This window comes from Podarcis tiliguerta, assembly GCF_965153285.1.
Source record: "Podarcis tiliguerta genome assembly, chromosome: 14".
Classification (NCBI taxonomy): Eukaryota; Metazoa; Chordata; class Lepidosauria; order Squamata; family Lacertidae; genus Podarcis; species Podarcis tiliguerta.
The window spans coordinates 28,197,688-28,216,225 of record NC_139547.1 but is presented as its reverse complement, the minus strand read 5'-3'; the positions used below and the strand labels follow the sequence as shown (position 1 = coordinate 28,216,225).

The 18,538-nt window shown below is 43.4% G+C and overlaps 1 protein-coding gene across 3 annotated transcripts; it reads left to right on the top strand.

The window, feature by feature from the left end:
• Positions 1–95: 95 nt before the first annotated feature.
• BLM (BLM RecQ like helicase) lies at positions 96–17,857 on the top strand. Of its 3 annotated transcripts, none has more exons than XM_083411816.1 (22): positions 96–253; positions 1,867–1,982; positions 2,730–3,439; positions 3,904–4,069; positions 4,298–4,407; positions 4,790–4,922; positions 5,655–6,352; positions 7,190–7,381; positions 8,411–8,529; positions 9,423–9,536; positions 10,564–10,662; positions 10,766–10,914; positions 11,782–11,888; positions 12,272–12,432; positions 12,757–12,952; positions 13,483–13,673; positions 14,011–14,146; positions 14,892–15,091; positions 15,364–15,559; positions 16,239–16,361; positions 16,795–16,993; positions 17,602–17,857. In XM_083411816.1, exons 2-22 carry the CDS (start codon positions 1,885–1,887, stop codon positions 17,756–17,758), a joined length of 4,254 nt encoding a protein of 1,417 aa, XP_083267942.1. In that variant the 5' UTR covers positions 96–253; positions 1,867–1,884; the 3' UTR covers positions 17,759–17,857. The 3 variants fall into 3 exon arrangements, with proteins under 3 accessions (XP_083267942.1, XP_083267941.1, XP_083267943.1); XM_083411815.1 differs by having other exon boundaries at positions 5,655–6,376; XM_083411817.1 differs by lacking the exons at positions 96–253; positions 1,867–1,982 and having other exon boundaries at positions 3,304–3,439; positions 3,909–4,069; positions 5,655–6,376.
• Positions 17,858–18,538: the final 681 nt, after the last annotated feature.

Here is an 18,538-nt window from a genome sequence, read left to right as displayed (position 1 = left end):
CCGGGGGAAATGAGGTTGGGGCGGGGAGCTCCTCGGGCGGAGCCATTCCCCGGCCCGCAAAGGCCCGGAGATGTCCTTTTCCCACCGGACCTTCTGCGGGCGCTGGACCTGTAGGCGACGTCACTTCCTTTTCAGTCGGGAAGGAGCTCTTCCTTAGCCAATAGGATACTCGGGAGGCTGAGAAGGCGCTAAATGCGAAGAGGAGGGAGGAGGGAGTGAGGCGATTGCGGCGAGAGCCGCTTCTGCGGTGAAGGTGGGTCCTCGGAAGCGGTGAGGTCGTGGGGGGGGGGAGAGGGGGTGCCACGCGGACCGATGCATTGCAGGGGGTTGGACTTGAACATCCATTGGGCTCCTTTCGATTCTGCGAGAGGCCGCCTGCTGCTAGATCACCCCCAGGTCTCCCGCCCCACTGCAAGCAGAGCTGGAGGGGGGCGGTAGCCGCTCTGGCAAGCGCAGACTGGGGTTGGGGGGGCGGCGCTCGGAGCTGCTGTGCTGCTGGCAGTGCCGGATTTACGTATAAGCTAAACAAGCTATAGCTTGGGGGCTAAAAAGGGGAAAAAATGGATATACATTTCCAAAATATAAGCTTAAAACCAAGGAAAACCTACATACAGCAACAGTGTTTTATGTTGTGTAGGCTCCTATGATGTAAATAATGGGCCCCGCCTCCTAGCCTTTTGTTATGTGCAAATGGCTTTAGATACCTGTTAGGTCCATAAATGACCATATAGCATACAGTGGTACCTCGGGTTAAGAACTTAATTCGTTCCGGAGGTCCGTTCTTAACCTGAAACTGTTCTTAACCTGAAGCACCACTTTAGCTAATAGGGCTTCCTGCTGCCGCTGCGCCACCAGAGCACGATTTCTGTTCTCATCCTGAAGCAAAGTTCTTAACCCGAGGTAATATTTCTGGGTTAGCGGAGTCTGTAACCTGAAGTGTATGTAATCTGAAGCATATGTAACCCGAGGTATATTCAACACAAAAACAGCAACAATTTGTTTTTGACAAACGACAGCTGGACATATAAAGGGCCCCATTACCTTCAGTAGCTTAGAGCTTCATCAAACCTAAATCCGGCCCTGGCCCCTGGGGCCATTGGCTGCCAGGCATCTCCCCAGAACGTAAGGAGCTGCTTCCTGCCGAGTCAGGCCACTGGCCCATCTAGCTCAGTGCTGCCCACACTGACTGGCAGCAAGAGTCTCTCCAGGGTTTGAGGCAGGGAGGCCTCCCTGGAAATGCCATTGGGGTTGTGGTGATTGTGGTTGTTATGTTGTGGCTGTTGCTGGGGTTATTGTTGTTACTTGCATTTATATACCACCTTTTTCTCCAACGGGCTTGGGGCAGTTTGCACACAAAGCAGGCATGCTGTTGCCGAGCTATTATGGTCCTTTGTCTGAGTGTATTGGCATATCATTCAACAGATATTCCCCTGCCTTTGGCACTGGGGCAGATGGACTACCTGAAGCTGCCTTATGCTCCTAAACCATCTAAGATGGCAGTCAGAAATCCTCCAAGGTCTGTGGGAGAGTCTTTCTCCCATCTTTTAATCTAGCAATGGCCTTATTATAAGTAAAGCAGGCACTCTGCCGCAGAACTGGAGCCCTTCAGGAAAGCTTGAATGGGAATCTCAGCACCTTTGAACTGGCTAGCGATTACAATTGTTGGGCATTTGTCTAGCTCAGCTTTGCTGGTTTTGCTTTGGATACCATTGTCAGAACAGAAGCTCAAGCTCCTGCTTCTGCCTACAGTGGGGAACATAACTGCCCTTAAAGTCATTTTCAACTTCTTATTGACCAAAGTTTATTTTCGTTTACGATACTTATGTATTTCAACTGTGTAGGTTTTGTTTGTTTTCTCTCCCCCAGCCTACTTAAAAAAACAGAATGGCAGCCATTCCTCAGAATAACCTGCAGAAGCAGCTTGCACTTCATTCAGCCAAAGCCCCTCTAAGAAACCTGGCGCCTCTCAAACCCAAGACTATGTAAGTATTGCCCCCCCCCCCCCGAGCATCTCAAACTGAACATGATCAAACAGTGGCAATCAATATTTTCCAATATTGAGCATGTACTAGACATTAATGATAGTTACTTGGGGAAATATTTATTTTCCTCTTGCCATAACATGGAAAATACCTTAGGAACTGCATAAAAATAAGGGGAAAAGTAACTCTCTCTCTCTCTCTCTCTCTCTCTCTCTCTCACACACACACACACACACACACACAAATAAAAGTGAGCGATTTGTACAAAATCCTTTTACAAATTTTAAAAATGGGGGTCCAGGAAAGCTTGGGTAAATGTAAAACACATTTAAAGGTAATTTCTGTCTAATTTCAGGTGTTAGTAATGCTTAGAAATAGTTAATGAGCAACATGTTTGTGAATTTAAATACATGGCTTGAAATGAAATGAAAGGCTAATTTTTTAATAAATCTGGGCATGCTCACTTTCTTGGTCCAATTATCTGTTTCCTGGTACATACTGTATATTGATACTTTGGTCCACTGTAAACATGAATACTAATTTGCTGTTTAAAATTTAAACAGAATAAGTGATAAGAAACTGAATGCCAAAATGAGACTAAGATTAAATATCTCATATATATTTTTGCAATGTTTGTATAAAGTATTCAAGCATGTGTTTGAAAGCAGAGGAAAATACCATGGCATAAAGAATGCAGGACTCGATGAATCACTCAAAGTCTAAATAAACTGTTTGGCTCTTTTGTAGGGGATTTACATTCAAAAAGAAAACCTCTCTTGACAACTGTACACCAGTAAAATATTTAGCTGGAACAAAGGATTTGACCTTAAAAGAGAAGGATGCTAACTCTTCCTTGACAAATCCAAGTGTGTCAAAGGATAAGCAGATGAGAATCAGTGAAGTTTTTGCAACAACATTGAAAAAGCAGGAAGGAAAACACAATTATCCTAATGAGCAATGTCAAGATGTTCTGGATTGTTTCCAGTCTACTGTAAAAGAAAGTGATGTGGGCAGCAAACCAGATGACCATCAGCTCCTGAAATCAGACCATAATTCTTCATACAATTCAGTTATTAATATTGATGATGTCTGGGATGACACTGATGACTTTGAAATATCTGGTCCACGAAAGGTATGCTCAAAGCGGCCTGGTTCCTTTTCAGACACCCAGTCTGTAAAAGCTAGGAAGGCTCCAAAAAACCATAGTCCCATCTCCAGTAAGTCATTAAAAGCAGATGGCATGGGAAGAGTTAACCAAGAATGTAATGGACCCTCTGTGCGTGAGAAGAACAAAATACAGATGCTTGACAAGGAATCAGATCCTGCTGGAAGCCAATCTGTCATTTGCCTTGATTCTCCCATACCCAGCCCTTGTGAAAGCTTTGTAAGTGAAAAACTTCAAGAGGAGAAGCCTATGGAAAGTCCCTTCGGTGACAAAAAGGAAGAGCATTTGAAAGGTAAATGGCTTTCTTTCTAGTCTATTAATAGTATTATTTATTTTAAATGTTTATATAGCATCCTTTGTCCAAGATCTCGATCTGAGTAACAGTCATTGAACCACGCAATACAGAATAAGCCATAAAATTGCATATACTAGTTCATTTTCACACCATGCAAATAGATGTATTCAGTCAGTTATCAAATGCTTTCTAGCACATAGTTGGCTAAATATAAAGGAGCAGGGAGTTTTAAATCTGGGGTCCCACCATGGAGAAGGCCCATCTCCATATGGGATACAGCACCCAAAGGTGGGGGCTTTTTGCAATGGGGATAGGTGGCTGGGTTTTTAAGTTGCGTCTGTTAGATTTTTTTTCTGGGTGGATTTTATGTATTACTGGGTGGGTTTTATTGATTTTTTAAATTGTCCTCGGTGTGTTTTAAAACTGTTGTTAGTCAAATATTCTTATTGCTTGTTTTAAAGCACAGAATGACGCTGACTTCAACCTAAATGAAAGTGAGGAACCAGATGAAGTGTGGAATGATCCAGCCATGTATGATGTGTTTGAGGATGAAGACTACGTAGACTGCATCCCACCCTCTCCAGAGGAAGAAATACCTTCTTCTGCATCCTCTTTGAAAAGCATTAGGTATGATGGAAATGATAAGTCCACAACTTGGTTCTTTACCAGGACCATCTCTGGTAGAAGTAGCCCAGGTAGGATGGGGAAATCATGGATCTGGAGTTTTTTCATCAGTGAATGACCAAAATGCTGGTGGAACAAATAAGCTTAGTAAGAAGTGTTTTCTAGCTGGTGTGAAAAACTTTATTCACAGTATTTATACGGGATGACTTAATGACTTCTTTTTAATGTTAGGTATGTTTCCAGAGAAGCTGCTGTTGAGAAAACACTGGCCCATGAAAGTTTGAAAAGCAGCCTTCCAGACTTTGGAGAAACCACCCATGGAAACAGTGATAGGCAGGAAGGTAAAATAACTCCTCCTGCAGGGGCTTCACCTGCTTGCTTTCAGAAAGTGCAGACCTCATTGTGGTCTTCAGATACAGACCTGTCTGCAGCCTTGCCCCTGACTAAATCACAGGACTGGGTAGTAAGTGCTTCAGCTTCTATTAAGATTTTGCAAAACACCTAAGAACTGTGTGGTGGGCATGTTTTTCTATAAAACTTCCTTTGTTTCCCTTTGAATTACAAACATGCTTAAATTCCACTGAAGTCAGAATGAACTACTAGCACATGGGTAGTCCAAGGATTAGAGAATCTTAAGGACTTCCTTGAAAAAGCAGGTCATTTTCAAGACGCTGGTAGATGGTGACTAAAGTGGTGCTTTAACCTTACTGTGTTTCATTTCAGACAAGCATTCACTTTTGGGATGGTCCCTCTACAGTGTGATGGAAGATATCTGCAAGCTGGTGGATTCCGTTCCAGAATGGGAGCTGAAGTCTTTGTCGTGTGGAAAAGAGCTCCTTCAGCATAGAGATCGCAGGTCTGTCTTGAGATGCCACTAACCCAGAGTGTGTTCACAGGCTCTGTTTATCTCTTGTGTCTCAGATAAATAGGTAAAGGTGAAGGGACCCTTGACCATTAGGTCCAGTCGTGACCGACTCTGGGGTTGTGGTACTCATCTCGCTTTATTGGCTGAGGGAGCCGGCATACAGCTTCCGGGTCATGTCGCCAGCATAACTAAGCCACTTCTGGCGAACCAGAGCAGCGCATGGAAACACCATTTACCTTACCTATTTATCTACTTGCACTTTGACATGCTTTCGAACTGCTAGGTTGGCAGGAGCAGGGACCGAGCAACGGGAGCTCACCCCGTTGCGGGGATTCAAACCGTGACCTTCTGATCGGCAATTCCTAGGCTCTGTGGTTTAACCCACAGCGCCACCCGCGTCCCTTCTGAGATAAATACTCTCAAGAAATTTAGGTCTGGCAGTTGAGGCAAGTTTATATCAAATTTTATGGTAAGCAAAGGCATCTTTATCTGGCTCTTTGGCTATTAACCTGACCTATAAAGAAGTTGAAATAAGAGGAGACCGAGAGAAGATATGATAGCCATCTTCAAATATCTAAATGGCTGCCACATGGAGTAAGCTTGTTTTTGTTGAGATCCTTGCATTGCAGGGGGTTGGACTAGATCACCCTTGGAGTCCCTTCCAACTCTACGATTCTGTGATTCTGTGTATTAATAGTTCATATTTTTTTTCTTTATTTCCAGAAGAAAACTCTTAAAGAATGGCACTAATGGAAGTAGAAAGGACAGTGGCATATCTTTGGATGAAAATTGCAAACTTTATTCTGGACATGAAAGATCTATGGATGGTGGTGTTTCTTTTCAACTGGGAAAAACCTCTGCCACTGATCCTTGTAGGGAATTGTTCATATCTAGACAACCTTCCCCAAAGGTTGCACCCCAGCATAACTTTCATTCAACCCCCTCCTTTGTACCAAGCGCTCAAGACTCCAGTAATGCTGACCTGTCAATTTTTTCCAAGACTTTTGCTTTGGACAGTTGCATCTCAGAAAATGCAGGATTGTCTCTTTCTAAAAGAGGAGTCAACAAAAGAATCTCCTCTCTGAACAGTTCCATCAAAAATCCAAGGACAGAATGGGGAGAAAAGGGTTGGCTGTGTTCAAAGGGGAATCAAGACCAAGAGAAACTCACTCTACTTCAAAACAATTCGAGAGAGAATTCCTCAGCAACAGAGAATGTGGCCTTTGATGATGATTTTGATATTGATGACTTTGATGAGTTGGACAGCGTAATAAGCACTTCAACTTTACAGCCACCTAGTACTTGCTACCGGCGTGCTGAGGAAGCACAGCCTGCCAAACCATTCCTGGAAAAAAGCTCCCTTACAGCTAAAGGAAATGGTCATTTTTCAAATCCTATTTTTCCCAGAGCAAACTGCCAAGGTGCGCCTGCCAAGAGCTGCTTGGGTAAATTATGCTAATTCTCTGTCACAGAAGCTAGTTGTGCCAGGGAGCTATTGTGTAGAGAGTAATTAACTAATCTGACACATTGCTTGAGTTGCAATGGGAATACTATTCATTGCTTCATCACAGTCACTTGGTAGCAGCTTTGCTTTTCCTTCACGAGGTCACACTTTTGTCACTGCATTTCTGAGTTCTGAAATTCTTTGAGAAATGTCACACACACACACACACACGATTTTTCTTCAGTACCAATACCAAATTCTGCTGTAGGGAGTGTATAACATTTTCCTTTTCGAACAGCAAGGATTTGCTCTCACATTAACTTGAGCAGTGAAGTTCTCTGGTTTTGCTTTGTGGTTGTGCTGCTGCTGCTGCTTCTGTGGGGGTTAGGGCTGCTGCTGTGAAATGTCAACTTTGCTGCCCGACACTGTTTTGTTTCGAAGATAAATTTTGAAAAGATTCACTGGGTCATGTCCAAAGTGAGAGTTAAGCAGGTGCCAAACTATGCTGTTGTAAATAGTGGGGACCAAGATTGCTTACATGTGTGAATCAATTACATTCAGTGAGACCAGAAGCATTACTTTGAGTTGAGATGTCACAGGGTCCTATAGTTATATTAAGGAATCCAGGATAACTCCCAGCTCTTGATTTTGCATTGCCAACACAGTTGAGGATCACTCTCCACCTATCCAGCCACACTAGTATACTTATAATATAATTACGCAAAATGAGTTAAGAGTAAGCTGTTGATATGCTACAGGGCACACACAAAAACCAAGCAATTGTTATTTATTCTAGTAACCTGTTTTCTTCTAGATCCACAGGTTAAAAATCCACCTTCCAGAAATCCATTGCTAGAGCACTTCAGAGGCTTAGCATTTCCCCATTCTAACGAAATGATGAAGATATTTCACAAAAGATTTGGTCTGCATCACTTCCGGACAAATCAGCTTGAAGCCATCAATGCTGCTCTGTTGGGCGAAGACTGCTTCATCTTAATGCCCACAGGTGTGTGATGGCAAGGGTGCCTGCCAACTCCATGTGGTCTAGGGGGCTGGTCTGGCAACCTAGGAGGTTTTCAGAAGGCGTGCAATGAGTAAAAAGGTGTGGGAGACTCCTGGCAAATGACCTTTTGCCTCCTGAGGTGATGAAGTGCCACAACCTTTTATTGTGTATGTCAGCAAAGTGAAAAGTGCTGTCCTTAAGGACACACAATGTGCATTTGGACAGCAAAGTTGAAGACTGACAAACAGGTTGTGGGGAGATCTGGATCATAGTGGAGGTGTGGGGTTTGCTAAATGAAGGGTGGATTGATTTAAATCACTGAATATAATCCATGAGTTGAATCATTACTTGTACCCGACCCATCTGACTGGGTTGCCCCAGCCACTCTGGGCGGCTTCCAGCAGGATATAAACGAGTTGCTAATATTTCCTAAGCAGGCATACATTCCTACTGGCTCTAACGATTAAGCATGCTTCTTTGCAACTGGTTAGAGACTTTATGTGACCTAGACAAAGTCATGGAGGAGGGGCTATCGGGGGCTACTACCCATGATGCCTGTGCTCTGCCTCCACAGTTGAAGGCTGCAATGCTTCTGAATACCACTTGCTGGAAACCACAAGAGAGGAGAGTGCTCTTGTGCTTCGGATCCTGCTTGCGGGTTTCCCAGAAGAGGCATCTGGTTGGCCACTGGGAGAACAGAATGCTGGACTTGATGGGGCCCCCTTTGGCCTGATCAAGCACAACTCTTCTGAGGTTCTTATGTAGACAGTGTAGCAACTCTTGAAGCATGACATATTGAGAATTTTCGATTAAAAAATAAAAAACACTGTCTTAAATTGTGTTTGCAGTGAACCATTCTTAGCAGGAGTTGGAGGAGTGCAGAAAGTAATTTTGAAACCCATATTGAAAATTTGTTGAAATATTCTAGGGTGGAGGTTTCTGGCTTTTGCTAAATCTCATCTGGACAACCTGCATTTGCTTACTGCCCAGGTGAGCTTTCCAACTAATCCTTGGTTTTCTTCCTTCCTACAGGAGGTGGGAAGAGCTTATGCTACCAGCTACCAGCTTGCGTTTCAGCAGGAGTCACCATTGTGATCTCCCCCTTGAGGTCACTGATAGTGGATCAAGTTCAGAAGCTAACATCAATGGATGTGAGTTCAAGCCCATGGTTTTCTCATTGATCCTTTGCATGAGGACAGTTGTCTGCATCTTCATTAGTCGTGATCGATTCTGCTCTTTGCTCTGGGGTATGACTTCATGCAAATTAGAAACTTCCGTTCCTTATTTCCAATATTTGGGCATTGCTATTCAGATTCAAGTTGATCCAAAGTTTGGGAGCTCAGCACCATAGCAGGCAAGGAAGGGAGCATGGACACACATTTAGACCTACATCACGAAAGCTAATACTTTATCTGTGTGTACCGTTTTTGACTTACTGTAGATAATAGTGTAAAATGAGTGTTGAATTCACCAATCCATTTGCTGTTGCATCTGTTTCGTCTATCAGTGGTAGAGCACCTGCTTTGCAGGCAGAAGATCCCTAATTCAATCTAGGGCTGGGAGAGAACTGTATCTGAAATCCCAGAGAACCGCTGCCAATCTTTGTAGATAATAGTACAGTGGTGCCTCGCAAGACAAAAAGAATCCGTTCCGTGAGTCTCTTCGTCTAGCGGTTTTTTTCGTCTTTCGAAGCAGCCCCATTAGCGGATTAGCGCTATTAGCGGTTTAGCGGCTATTAAAGGCTTAAGGGATTAGCGGATTAGCTGCTAAAAGGCTATTAGCAGCTTAGTGCCTTAGAAAAAGGGGGTGGGGAGCGAAAAAAAATTGCAGGAACTCGCAAGACATTTTCGTCTTGCGAAGCAAGCCCATAGCAAATTCGTTTTGCGAAGCACCTCCAAAACGGAAAACCCTTTCGTCTAGCGGGTTTTCCGTCTTGCGAGGCATTCGTCTTGCGGGGCACCACTGTAAATGGACTAATAGATCTGACTCGGGAACAGAGGGAGCTACTTTATACTGAGTGCAAACAGCTCTTCTTCTGTCATAGATTCCAGCAACTCACCTGACAGGTGACAAGACTGATGCTGAAGCATCCAGAATCTACATGCAGCTGTCGAAGAAAGACCCCATCATAAAACTCCTCTATGTTACTCCAGAGAAGGTTTGTATAAGGTCTAAGCACCATCAGCATTGGGTTTTATCATATACAGGATACAGCCCACCAGGCAAAGGAAACCAGCAGGTTTGGATGGAGGAGAGCTAGGCTTCCATCCCGGCTCAGACATGAACTCTGTTTGCATGACTAGAGCAGACCTCTGCTTATCAATGGTGTAGAAAAATTGGGGTTTAGTTTTTTTGTTGCCCAACTCCCAAAGGGACTGAGACGCCTAAGTTCATGATCGGTCAGAGATGAATGGATGGAGGCAAGGATCTAAAAAAAGCAAAGCAGATCCTTATTTATTTTTTTGCAACAGAAAAGAGACCAAGAGCAAAGAAAAAACATCTCTTTTTTAAAGGGCTGCATTTTGGCCCCTTTAGAAACCAGAAATTACATCACACACAAGGTGGGGCTGCAGTGGCTCAGGCAGGTCAAGGTGTGGCATTCCTGAGGATTTAGCAAGTTTTACATTGTTCCAGACACAGTTTATGCAAAATATTAGCATTTGATGAGGCAATCAGGATGCCCAGCAGACATCCCTCAGTGCAGAGCATTTCGGCAAACAATGACAATTAACACAGTTCATAGATTTGGGAGAGGAATCCCTTCAGGAACTTTCCCTGATTGCTATCTGCCTATGTGTTCTCAGGCAAGAGGAATTATGGAGGACTCGAATTATACAATTATAAATGATTTTATACAATGTTCCATAGGAAATTCAGGTTGTCCTTTTTTTAACAGGCTAGAATGAAAGTATACTGGCTCTCCAAGCTATTTCTCTCAAGGTATTTTCCAAATGTTGAAGGGTGAAGGATTGGTTTTCTGTGGACTGGGTGTCTGCTATATGTGCATCCTAAATTTTACAACACCAAGTCTATCTGAAGTGGCGGATGAGGGCAAATGAGATAAGGAGGCTAAAGCACTTTTTATGCTGAAAAGTGATGTAGAAAGGAATTTGCTATGTGTGAATATACAGTGATAGCAATTCTCCACTAAAGTTTCTGGATCCTTGGGTGTGGGTCTTCCTTAGATCTGCTCGAGTGGCCGGCTGATGTCAACCCTGGAGAATCTCTATGAGCGGAAGCTGTTGGCGCGCTTTGTGATTGACGAGGCACACTGCGTTAGTCAGGTGACCTTCTCTTTTTTGGAAATGTCAGAGGTTGGGGAACCAGCTGAACCCCTGCATTGATCTGTAAGCAAATTAACTTTTTTGAAAAAAATCTTTTGACTAGTGGGGCCATGACTTCCGCCAAGACTACAAGCGGCTGAATATGCTTCGTAAGAAATTTGCTTCCATTCCTATGATGGCTCTTACTGCCACCGCAAACGCAAGGGTGCAAAAGGACGTCCTGAATCAACTGGAGATGCTGAAGCCACAGGTGTAAGTTTGATCTACACCAGGAATTCTCCAACTTACTATACCCAGTGGCCCACATGAGATCACTGGAAACCACCAAGGCCCAAAATGGTGGCGCAGGGCAGGCAGCATTAAAATGGTGGCCAGTGGCATTTGCTGTGTGTGGCATAATCAGCTGACAATTGCTGACATCTTTTTCTAACTGATATCTATTCAGTCTTTGGAAATTCTCTGGCACAGCCTTTAGCTCATGAAAAGAAGTTCCATAGGTCAGCTTTCCTCAAGCTACCTGAAGGCATTTGTTCTGGAGGTATTGTGACTCAGCCTTCCCATTTTTGTCAGAATCCAGTCCCATTTTAGTCGGGTAGAGAAGGCCTTTTATTTTTATATTTTCCTTGCCCTGCCCCCAAGCATCCCAGAAGTTGTTTTTTTATCCCATCTCCTATAATATCTCCCCCCTATTTTCCTTTCACACTCAACTTGAATCTTCTCCCCACCTCACAAGCCCCAGCCACTAGTTTTTCATCCTTCTGGCCTATTTCCTTTAGATTTACTTCTTTGCCCTATAAAAGATCTGTTATCTCTTTTTCTTCCTTTCTCTTCCCTGCGGTTGTTTATTTCCTTCAGCGCCACTTCTGGCCCTTTCCTCTAAGAGAAAGAAATGACTTACCGGTACCTGCCCTCCTAGGCCTCTCAGCCTCCTTTACTCAGCATACAAGGAGCTGCTGGTGTGTCCAGCCCAGATGCTATGGCATGGTGGGGGCCATACAAGTACATGAGGAGGCACTGGTGGCTTTTCTTAAGCTATCATTTAAGATACACATATCCTTTAGCAATTTACTGTTTTTTAAAGAAGAAAAAATTCTTTTTCCTGTGATGGATATTTTCCAGGTTTAGTATGAGCTTTAACAGGCGGAACCTGAAATACGATGTTTTGCCCAAGAAGCCCAAAAGTGTTGCGCTGGACTGCTTGGATTGGATCCGAAAATACCACCCAAGTGAGTTTAGTTCCTTTCCTTCCTCTGGCAGGATTTATTCCTGTGCATCGAGGCTTTTTCAAAGAATGAAAGAATCGTAGAGTTGGAAGGGGACCCTGAGGGTCATCTAGTCCAACCCCCTGCAATGCCGGAATCTCAACTAAAGCATCCATGACAGGTGGCCACCCAACCTTTGCTTAAAAAGCTCCAATGAAGGAGAGGCCACCACCTTCCAAAGGAGTCCATTCCACTATCAAACAGCTATCACTGTCAGAAAGTTCTTCAGTTCTGTGAAATCTAGCTCAGAGGGGTGTGTGACTTCCGCTGTCACTTTTAATTTACTTTATTTGAGAGGACTGAATACTCCAGCTCCCATATTTTGCCTGTTTTTTCTTTTTCTTTAGATGACTCTGGGATAATTTATTGCCTCTCCCGATACGAATGTGACTCGGTTGCCAGCACTTTGCAGAGCTCTGGCCTTTCTGCCCTTGCCTATCACGCTGGTCTCACGGACAGCACCAGAGACCATGTGCAGCAGAAGTGGATTAATCAGGATGGGTGTCAGGTAAAGGAGACGAAACTGTAGAAGGTGCTGATATCACACACAAGTAGAAATATTTAAAACGAACATGGGTGTAGCCAGCACAGATCTAAATGGTTGTTAGCTCCTGTGGCAAAACAAATGGCCCCGTCTGTTTAGCTGGTCAGTTTTCTGCAGCCTTTCTCTGTGGATTTGTGTGCATGTTCGTCTTTACCCTCTTTGAGGTGAGCTGGAAGTCGACCAGAGTATCAAGCCAGAAAGCACTGTGTCACTTCAGTGTATAAAGTGTGTTTGTGGTGCACTGCTTGCCCTTGGCAGTATGTGAATCCTGTTTTTGTTCTCTTCCAGATTATATGTGCAACCATTGCTTTTGGCATGGGGATTGATAAACCTGACGTGCGCTTCGTGATCCATGCCTCTCTTCCTAAATCTGTTGAAGGTTACTATCAGGAGTCGGGCAGAGCTGGGCGTGATGGAGAAATTTCTCACTGCCTGCTCTTCTACACCTATAGTGATGTCAACAGGCTGAGAAGACTCATATTTAGTAAGCATTTCTCTGCGACATCTCAAATCTTGTGACCAGAACCATGCAAGAATGGGCTTTAATGTGTGTATGTGTGTGGGGGGGGTAATTTTATAATTGTTGTCATAGAACAGTGTTAGCAGCCCACTTCAGCCATCATGGCTATAAAACATAGAAGCACCGCCTGTAATAGAATGACTTGGCATTTGCCTTTCAAGTTTTAGGCTTTAAGTGTTTTTATTTAGGTTGCTTGGAACAAGCAGTGTGCAACATCTAGCCATAGGAGACTATAAATACTGTAAACTTCCTGAAGAATTCCTTTCCCATAAACTCCTCAATTTTTATATATAAAAAATGCTGCAGTGTCTCATTCCTTTCTCTTCTGTGTATCCTACTAAAAAAGGTTGAAATCCAGCTCTCAAACTTAAAGTTTGAACCTTTTGGCTTCTTCTTCATACATGCCTGCAAATTGTTGGTTGGAAGGAAAAGCAAGCTCTCCCTCTGTGTGTATGTTCCGTAATAAGTCAAAAGGTGCATCATTTGAATTTCAGTGGAAAAAGATGGGAACAGCCACACACGGCAGACACATTTCAACAATCTCTACAGCATGGTCCATTACTGTGAGAATATCGTGGAGTGCCGGAGAGTACAGCTGCTGGCCTACTTTGGGGAAACAGGCTTCAACTCTAGGTTTTGCAAGGAACACCCTGAAGTCAGTTGTGACAACTGCAGCAGGAAGCAGGTAAGCCGGTTCTACTTCTTAATTCTTCAAAGCGTGTTATCTCTTTAGAGGTTAGAACACATGTATTTCTGGTAGTGGCTGGGCAGGAGTGATTTTTGGGCAGAAGAAACTAAGGATTGCAACTTGCAGACAATGACTTCCAGCTGTTTTCTTCAATGTATGACTCGTTTTTTCATGTATTTCCCTCAGATTAATCTCTCAGATTTAAGCTAACACTTCACTTAGCTTGTATATCTTGAGTTTGGAACGGTATCTAAATTGGGGCCAATACTGTATTGTCAACAGCCAGATGTAGTGCAACAAATCAATCTTTCCTCCTCAAAACTGTTTTTGTTAGGATTATAAACCACGGAACGTGACAGAAGACGTGAAAAACATTGTTAGGTTTGTTCAGGAGCATTGTGGCGAGAAGCGAGTAAGAAGGAATAACACAGGGAGGTACACCTTGAATATGATGATTGACATTTTCTTGGGTAAGTTGCAGTTTATGCTGTCAACACTCAGTGTTGGATTTGTTTCTTGGATCACTGGTTCCCAAAGTGGGTGGTACCAGCTCCTGGAGGGGGGGATTACCTAGGGGAGTGCTTAGAGGCAAGTGGGAGGCAGAGAGGTGTCAATTACTATCAGACTTTGAAAAGCTGGTATCACTGGATTAATTTAATCCATTTTGTTGAATTAATTAAAAAGTTTTAATTGGATTTTGAATAATGTGCAATTAGTTGTTACTGTTTTGACTTCTGTTATCTTCCTTAGCCAGTGTGAGAGCCAGTGTGGTGTAGTGATTAAGAGCGGTAGTCACGTAATCTGGGTAACCGGGTTCGCGTCTCCGCTCCTCCACATGCAGCTGCTGGGTGACCTTGGGCCAGTCACAGTCTCTCAGCCCCACTCACCTCACAGAGTGTTTGTTGTGGGGGAGGAAGGGAAAGGAGAATGTTAGCCGCTTTGAGACTCCTGAAAGGGAGTGAAAGGCGGGATATCAAATCCAAACTCTTCTTCTTCTTCTTCGTCATGTATGTTAAATAATAATAAATATTCCTTATGTAATTTTCTGGTGAGTGAGGAGTAGCTAGCCAACCTCCCATGTGGTTTTGGTTCATTTTGCCATCTGGCCTTGGTCATGAGAGGGAAGGTGGTTAAATCACTCTGAGGATTCTTGTGCTGAAGCATCTTTCCTGCTTTTGCCTTTATCAAGAAGACACACTGTGTTTTTCTGTACAGGTACAAAGAGTGCCAAGATTCAGTCTGGCCTGTTTGGCAAAGGAGCAGCCTACTCACGCCATAATGCTGAGCGTCTCTTTAGGAAACTGGTACTGGACAAGATTCTAGAGGAAGACCTTTACATCACTGCTAATGACCAAGCAGTTGCATATGTCCAGACTGGTGAGAAAGCTTATGCTGTGCTGAATGGATCTCTGCAGGTGTGTAAGAGCTAAATTCATCTACTTGCCTAAAGTGTCATGCCCTATCTCCTCCTCAAGTAGGTGTTAGAACCTTGGAGCGACCCAGGAATATAGTTAAGAAAATCTCAAGGTCTTGCAGAGAATGGCTGAAAAAGGAGATGCTCCTTTTCCTCTAATGGGTGCCTTCATCCTCTACCTGTGTTGCTGTCATAGTCTGAAGCTGCATAGAAGGAAACTGCACATCTTAGATTCAGTTGTACATTAGTGAGATTTTCTTCTGCTTCCTTCAGGTAGAGTTCCATGAAACTGAAAGTGCCAGCAGCATTCGCAAGCACCAAAGGGCATCAGTGATCAAAATTTCCCAGCGGGAAGAGATGGTTAAGAAATGTCTCTCAGAACTCACAGATGTCTGCAAAAATCTTGGGAAAGCGTTTGATGTTCATTACTTCAATGTTTTTAACACTGCCACGCTTAAAAGAATTGCAGGTAATGTTGGTGCTCATGGAGAAACGGTTCAAGTCTGTGTCTGTTAATGAAGTACAGTGTGTCTTGTATGCACAATTTCAACCTTGTGTAGTTGAAAGCCAGCCAGCTGAAATCCTGCAAATTAGCTGCGTGCAAGCTCATTTTATGCTGCATTTTCTTGGCGTTGGAAAGAGCTTTTAAGCTCTCAGACTTCCTTACTCAGCTGGCCCAGCAAGATTTTGTGAGAGCGTTCCAGAGCCAGTAAGCTAGGCATGAGCTTAAAACTGCTCTGCCTTGCTTGGAAGGTGTAAGGATGGTCATGCAAGGGTAGTCCCAAGGGAGTGGTTCAGGTGTATGTGTTTTTGCATATATGCGCCATCCCCAGAGCATGACGTGGTTGTACTGTAACTCTTTCCCTCTGTGATATTCCTGGTGTCTGCCAGGCTTGTATGGCCCTTGCATGGGAATTTCAGAACAGCACTCTTAATAGCAGAACTGAGAGATTTTGCTGTGCTCTTTTTGTATGAAGATAGAAAGCAAATGGACTGTTCTGCTTGTAAAAGAAGTCACCGCCTTGTGTGGTGATCAATCTTTTCAACAACAAAAAATGTTCAGCATATGTATCCTTGTCCCTGCTTATACCAGACATTCTCAGATGTCAAGCCATTTTAAAGATCTGTTTTTCCTTCCTGGTCTCCAGAGACACTGTCTCCAGACCCTGCAGTTCTGCTTCAGATTGATGGTGTTACAGAGGACAAGTTAGAGAAGTATGGAGCAGAAATCATTGAAGTGCTGCAGAAGTATTATGAATGGACACTGCCAGGTATTGTGTGACTTCTGCATTGTTAGAAACATTTTCCAGTTATGCACGTTATTTATTTATAAGTGTAGTCACTTCAGTTATTGTATTTCTCTGCATGATTACCATTGGAACGAGGAACTCCTGGGGGAGCCCTTTATTTGAAATGGCTTTTTAATGCAATCTTGGTCACTTCAGTCATGATGATGATACTTCCCCACCCCCCATGATGGAAGCAACTCAAACCATGCCATGCAGACTGCTCACATATTCCTTTTTCAGTGACAGTGGTGCAAATGGCACTGTCACCCTGAAGTGGTTTTCAGACCAGCAACTCTCTTGCTTTACATCATAACACTATCTGTGCTAAGGGGAAGCGGAGAAGCTGCAGGGTTATGGTCTCTGTTTGGCAACATCCAAAGCCACAGATTAAAGACACCTGGGTCTGTTTCAACAGCTGAAAACAAGCCTCTTTCGGCTACAGAAGCTGACGCTGAAAGAAATTCCAGTACTGATGAAGCAGAGGAGGAGCTGCATACAACATCTGCCTATTTCCACAACAGACCCAACAAGGGAAGGAAGAGAAAAAAGCCTCAGTTCTTCAGAGAATCAAAGAAGAAAATGAGGTCTGGAGCCCAGCAGGCTCGTTCTAAAGGGTATGGCTGTTTGTTTTTTAATCCTTCGGTGGCAAGTAAGCCAGATATAACAATGGGATTAAAGCCCTTCTACGGTGCCAATTAAGAACACTTTTACAGTAAAGTAAAGTAAAATAACTTATTGTGAAGACCTCACAAGGAGTGAGGAGCACATTGCCATAGTAGCAACATGGAATCACTAAATTTGACTGACAAAGCTGTGATGCCAGCCTGGAAGTGCTGTCCCTTTCAGGGTGTCTTTGTGGAACACAGCAATTCCCACGTTATGTGTAAGGCTGGGTATGTAGGGCTGGATGAAATGGACAAAAACAATTGGGAGAATTCCAAGCACCTAGAAGAGAGGGACGTGCTGGTGCTAAAGGGTTAGTGTCTCAGCAGTGAGGTCAAGAGCCCCAATGCCAAACTGAAATCACGCTGGTATTCTGGTCTCCACCTTATAAATGTACAAATGAAACATTTGGCCAAATGCAGAGCAGAAATGTTGGAGGTTGTTTTTTAGGGATTTAAATCTCATAAGGCTCTTGAGACAACAGATAAAGTATATATGCATGTTTACAAAATTATTGGGGTCAATGACCTATTCTATATTTCCCTTTCTAACTTTCTAGGGGTTACAGAACCAGCAAGAAGGCATCATCTAACTCCAAAAGTTCCACATCTTACATTCCTCCTGCCAAGCCAGGAATTGGCAAAAGGCCTGCAATTATGGCACCGCCAAAACCACAAAGCAGACAGTACCTTAAACCTTCTTTCTCACTTTTGTAATATCCTTAGAGACTTTTTAATTTCTATGGAAGCTGTTTAAATATTTTTTTATTGAGGTGTAACACTCATGCCTAATGTTAATAAATACATTTGCTTGAACTATACTGTGAGAGTTTCTAGCAAGGCACCTTGCGAGCCACGCTAATAGTGTTTGGTGGTATATAAATCCTCTGTATTGGTCCCCATTTCCCCAAATAGCTTGCTGATTTCATTATTCTATTCTGAACATTTTGTCCATGAGAGATGGAGAACTTCATGCATTTGTGGATCACGCCACATCTATTTCATTTTACTTTGTATGTTTAAAACATTCAAAGCAGCCCACTGATAGGTAATGAAGCATGAGACTATTTTATTCCTAATGGTAAGAAACCTTGCAAAATGTATGTTAACAGACAAGCTTCTGGTCTGAACAGCTGTGAATACTAGAGTTTTGAAATTTGTCTTTGCAGAACTTTTTACACAGACAACAAGAATTAAATACATGAATACAAACTCTTGAAAAAAAAAACCCCAATGTTCTTAACTGATTAATAGGACCAGTAACTTCATGTAGTATTAGCTGAGGCTTGCATGTTTTGAGTAGGTGTACTGAACACATCCCAAAGCCTTCCTGACTCCCAGGTTTAGCCCTCAGGGCCTGTCTAAGAAAGCCTCCTTCAACCTCTCCAAAATATTTCTCAGGATGCTTGCCAGGGTTCCCATCTGCCTTAACCTGCTCCACATGGATTCTGCCACAGTGCAGAGCTGATCAATGCTCAGTTCCCTCTCTAGGTGTTC

What these genes read in the sequence shown, in the direction of transcription:
- BLM (XM_083411815.1), top strand. Translation starts at nt 1,885, where the DNA reads ATGGCAGCCATTCCTCAGAATAACCTGCAGAAGCAGCTTGCACTTCAT. An exon ending in TCCTCTTTGAAAAGCATTAG is followed by an intron (nt 4,070 to 4,297) that starts GTATGATGGAAA and finishes TTTTAATGTTAG; the next exon opens with GTATGTTTCCAGAGAAGCTG. An exon ending in CTTCATCTTAATGCCCACAG is followed by an intron (nt 7,382 to 8,410) that starts GTGTGTGATGGC and finishes TCCTTCCTACAG; the next exon opens with GAGGTGGGAAGAGCTTATGC.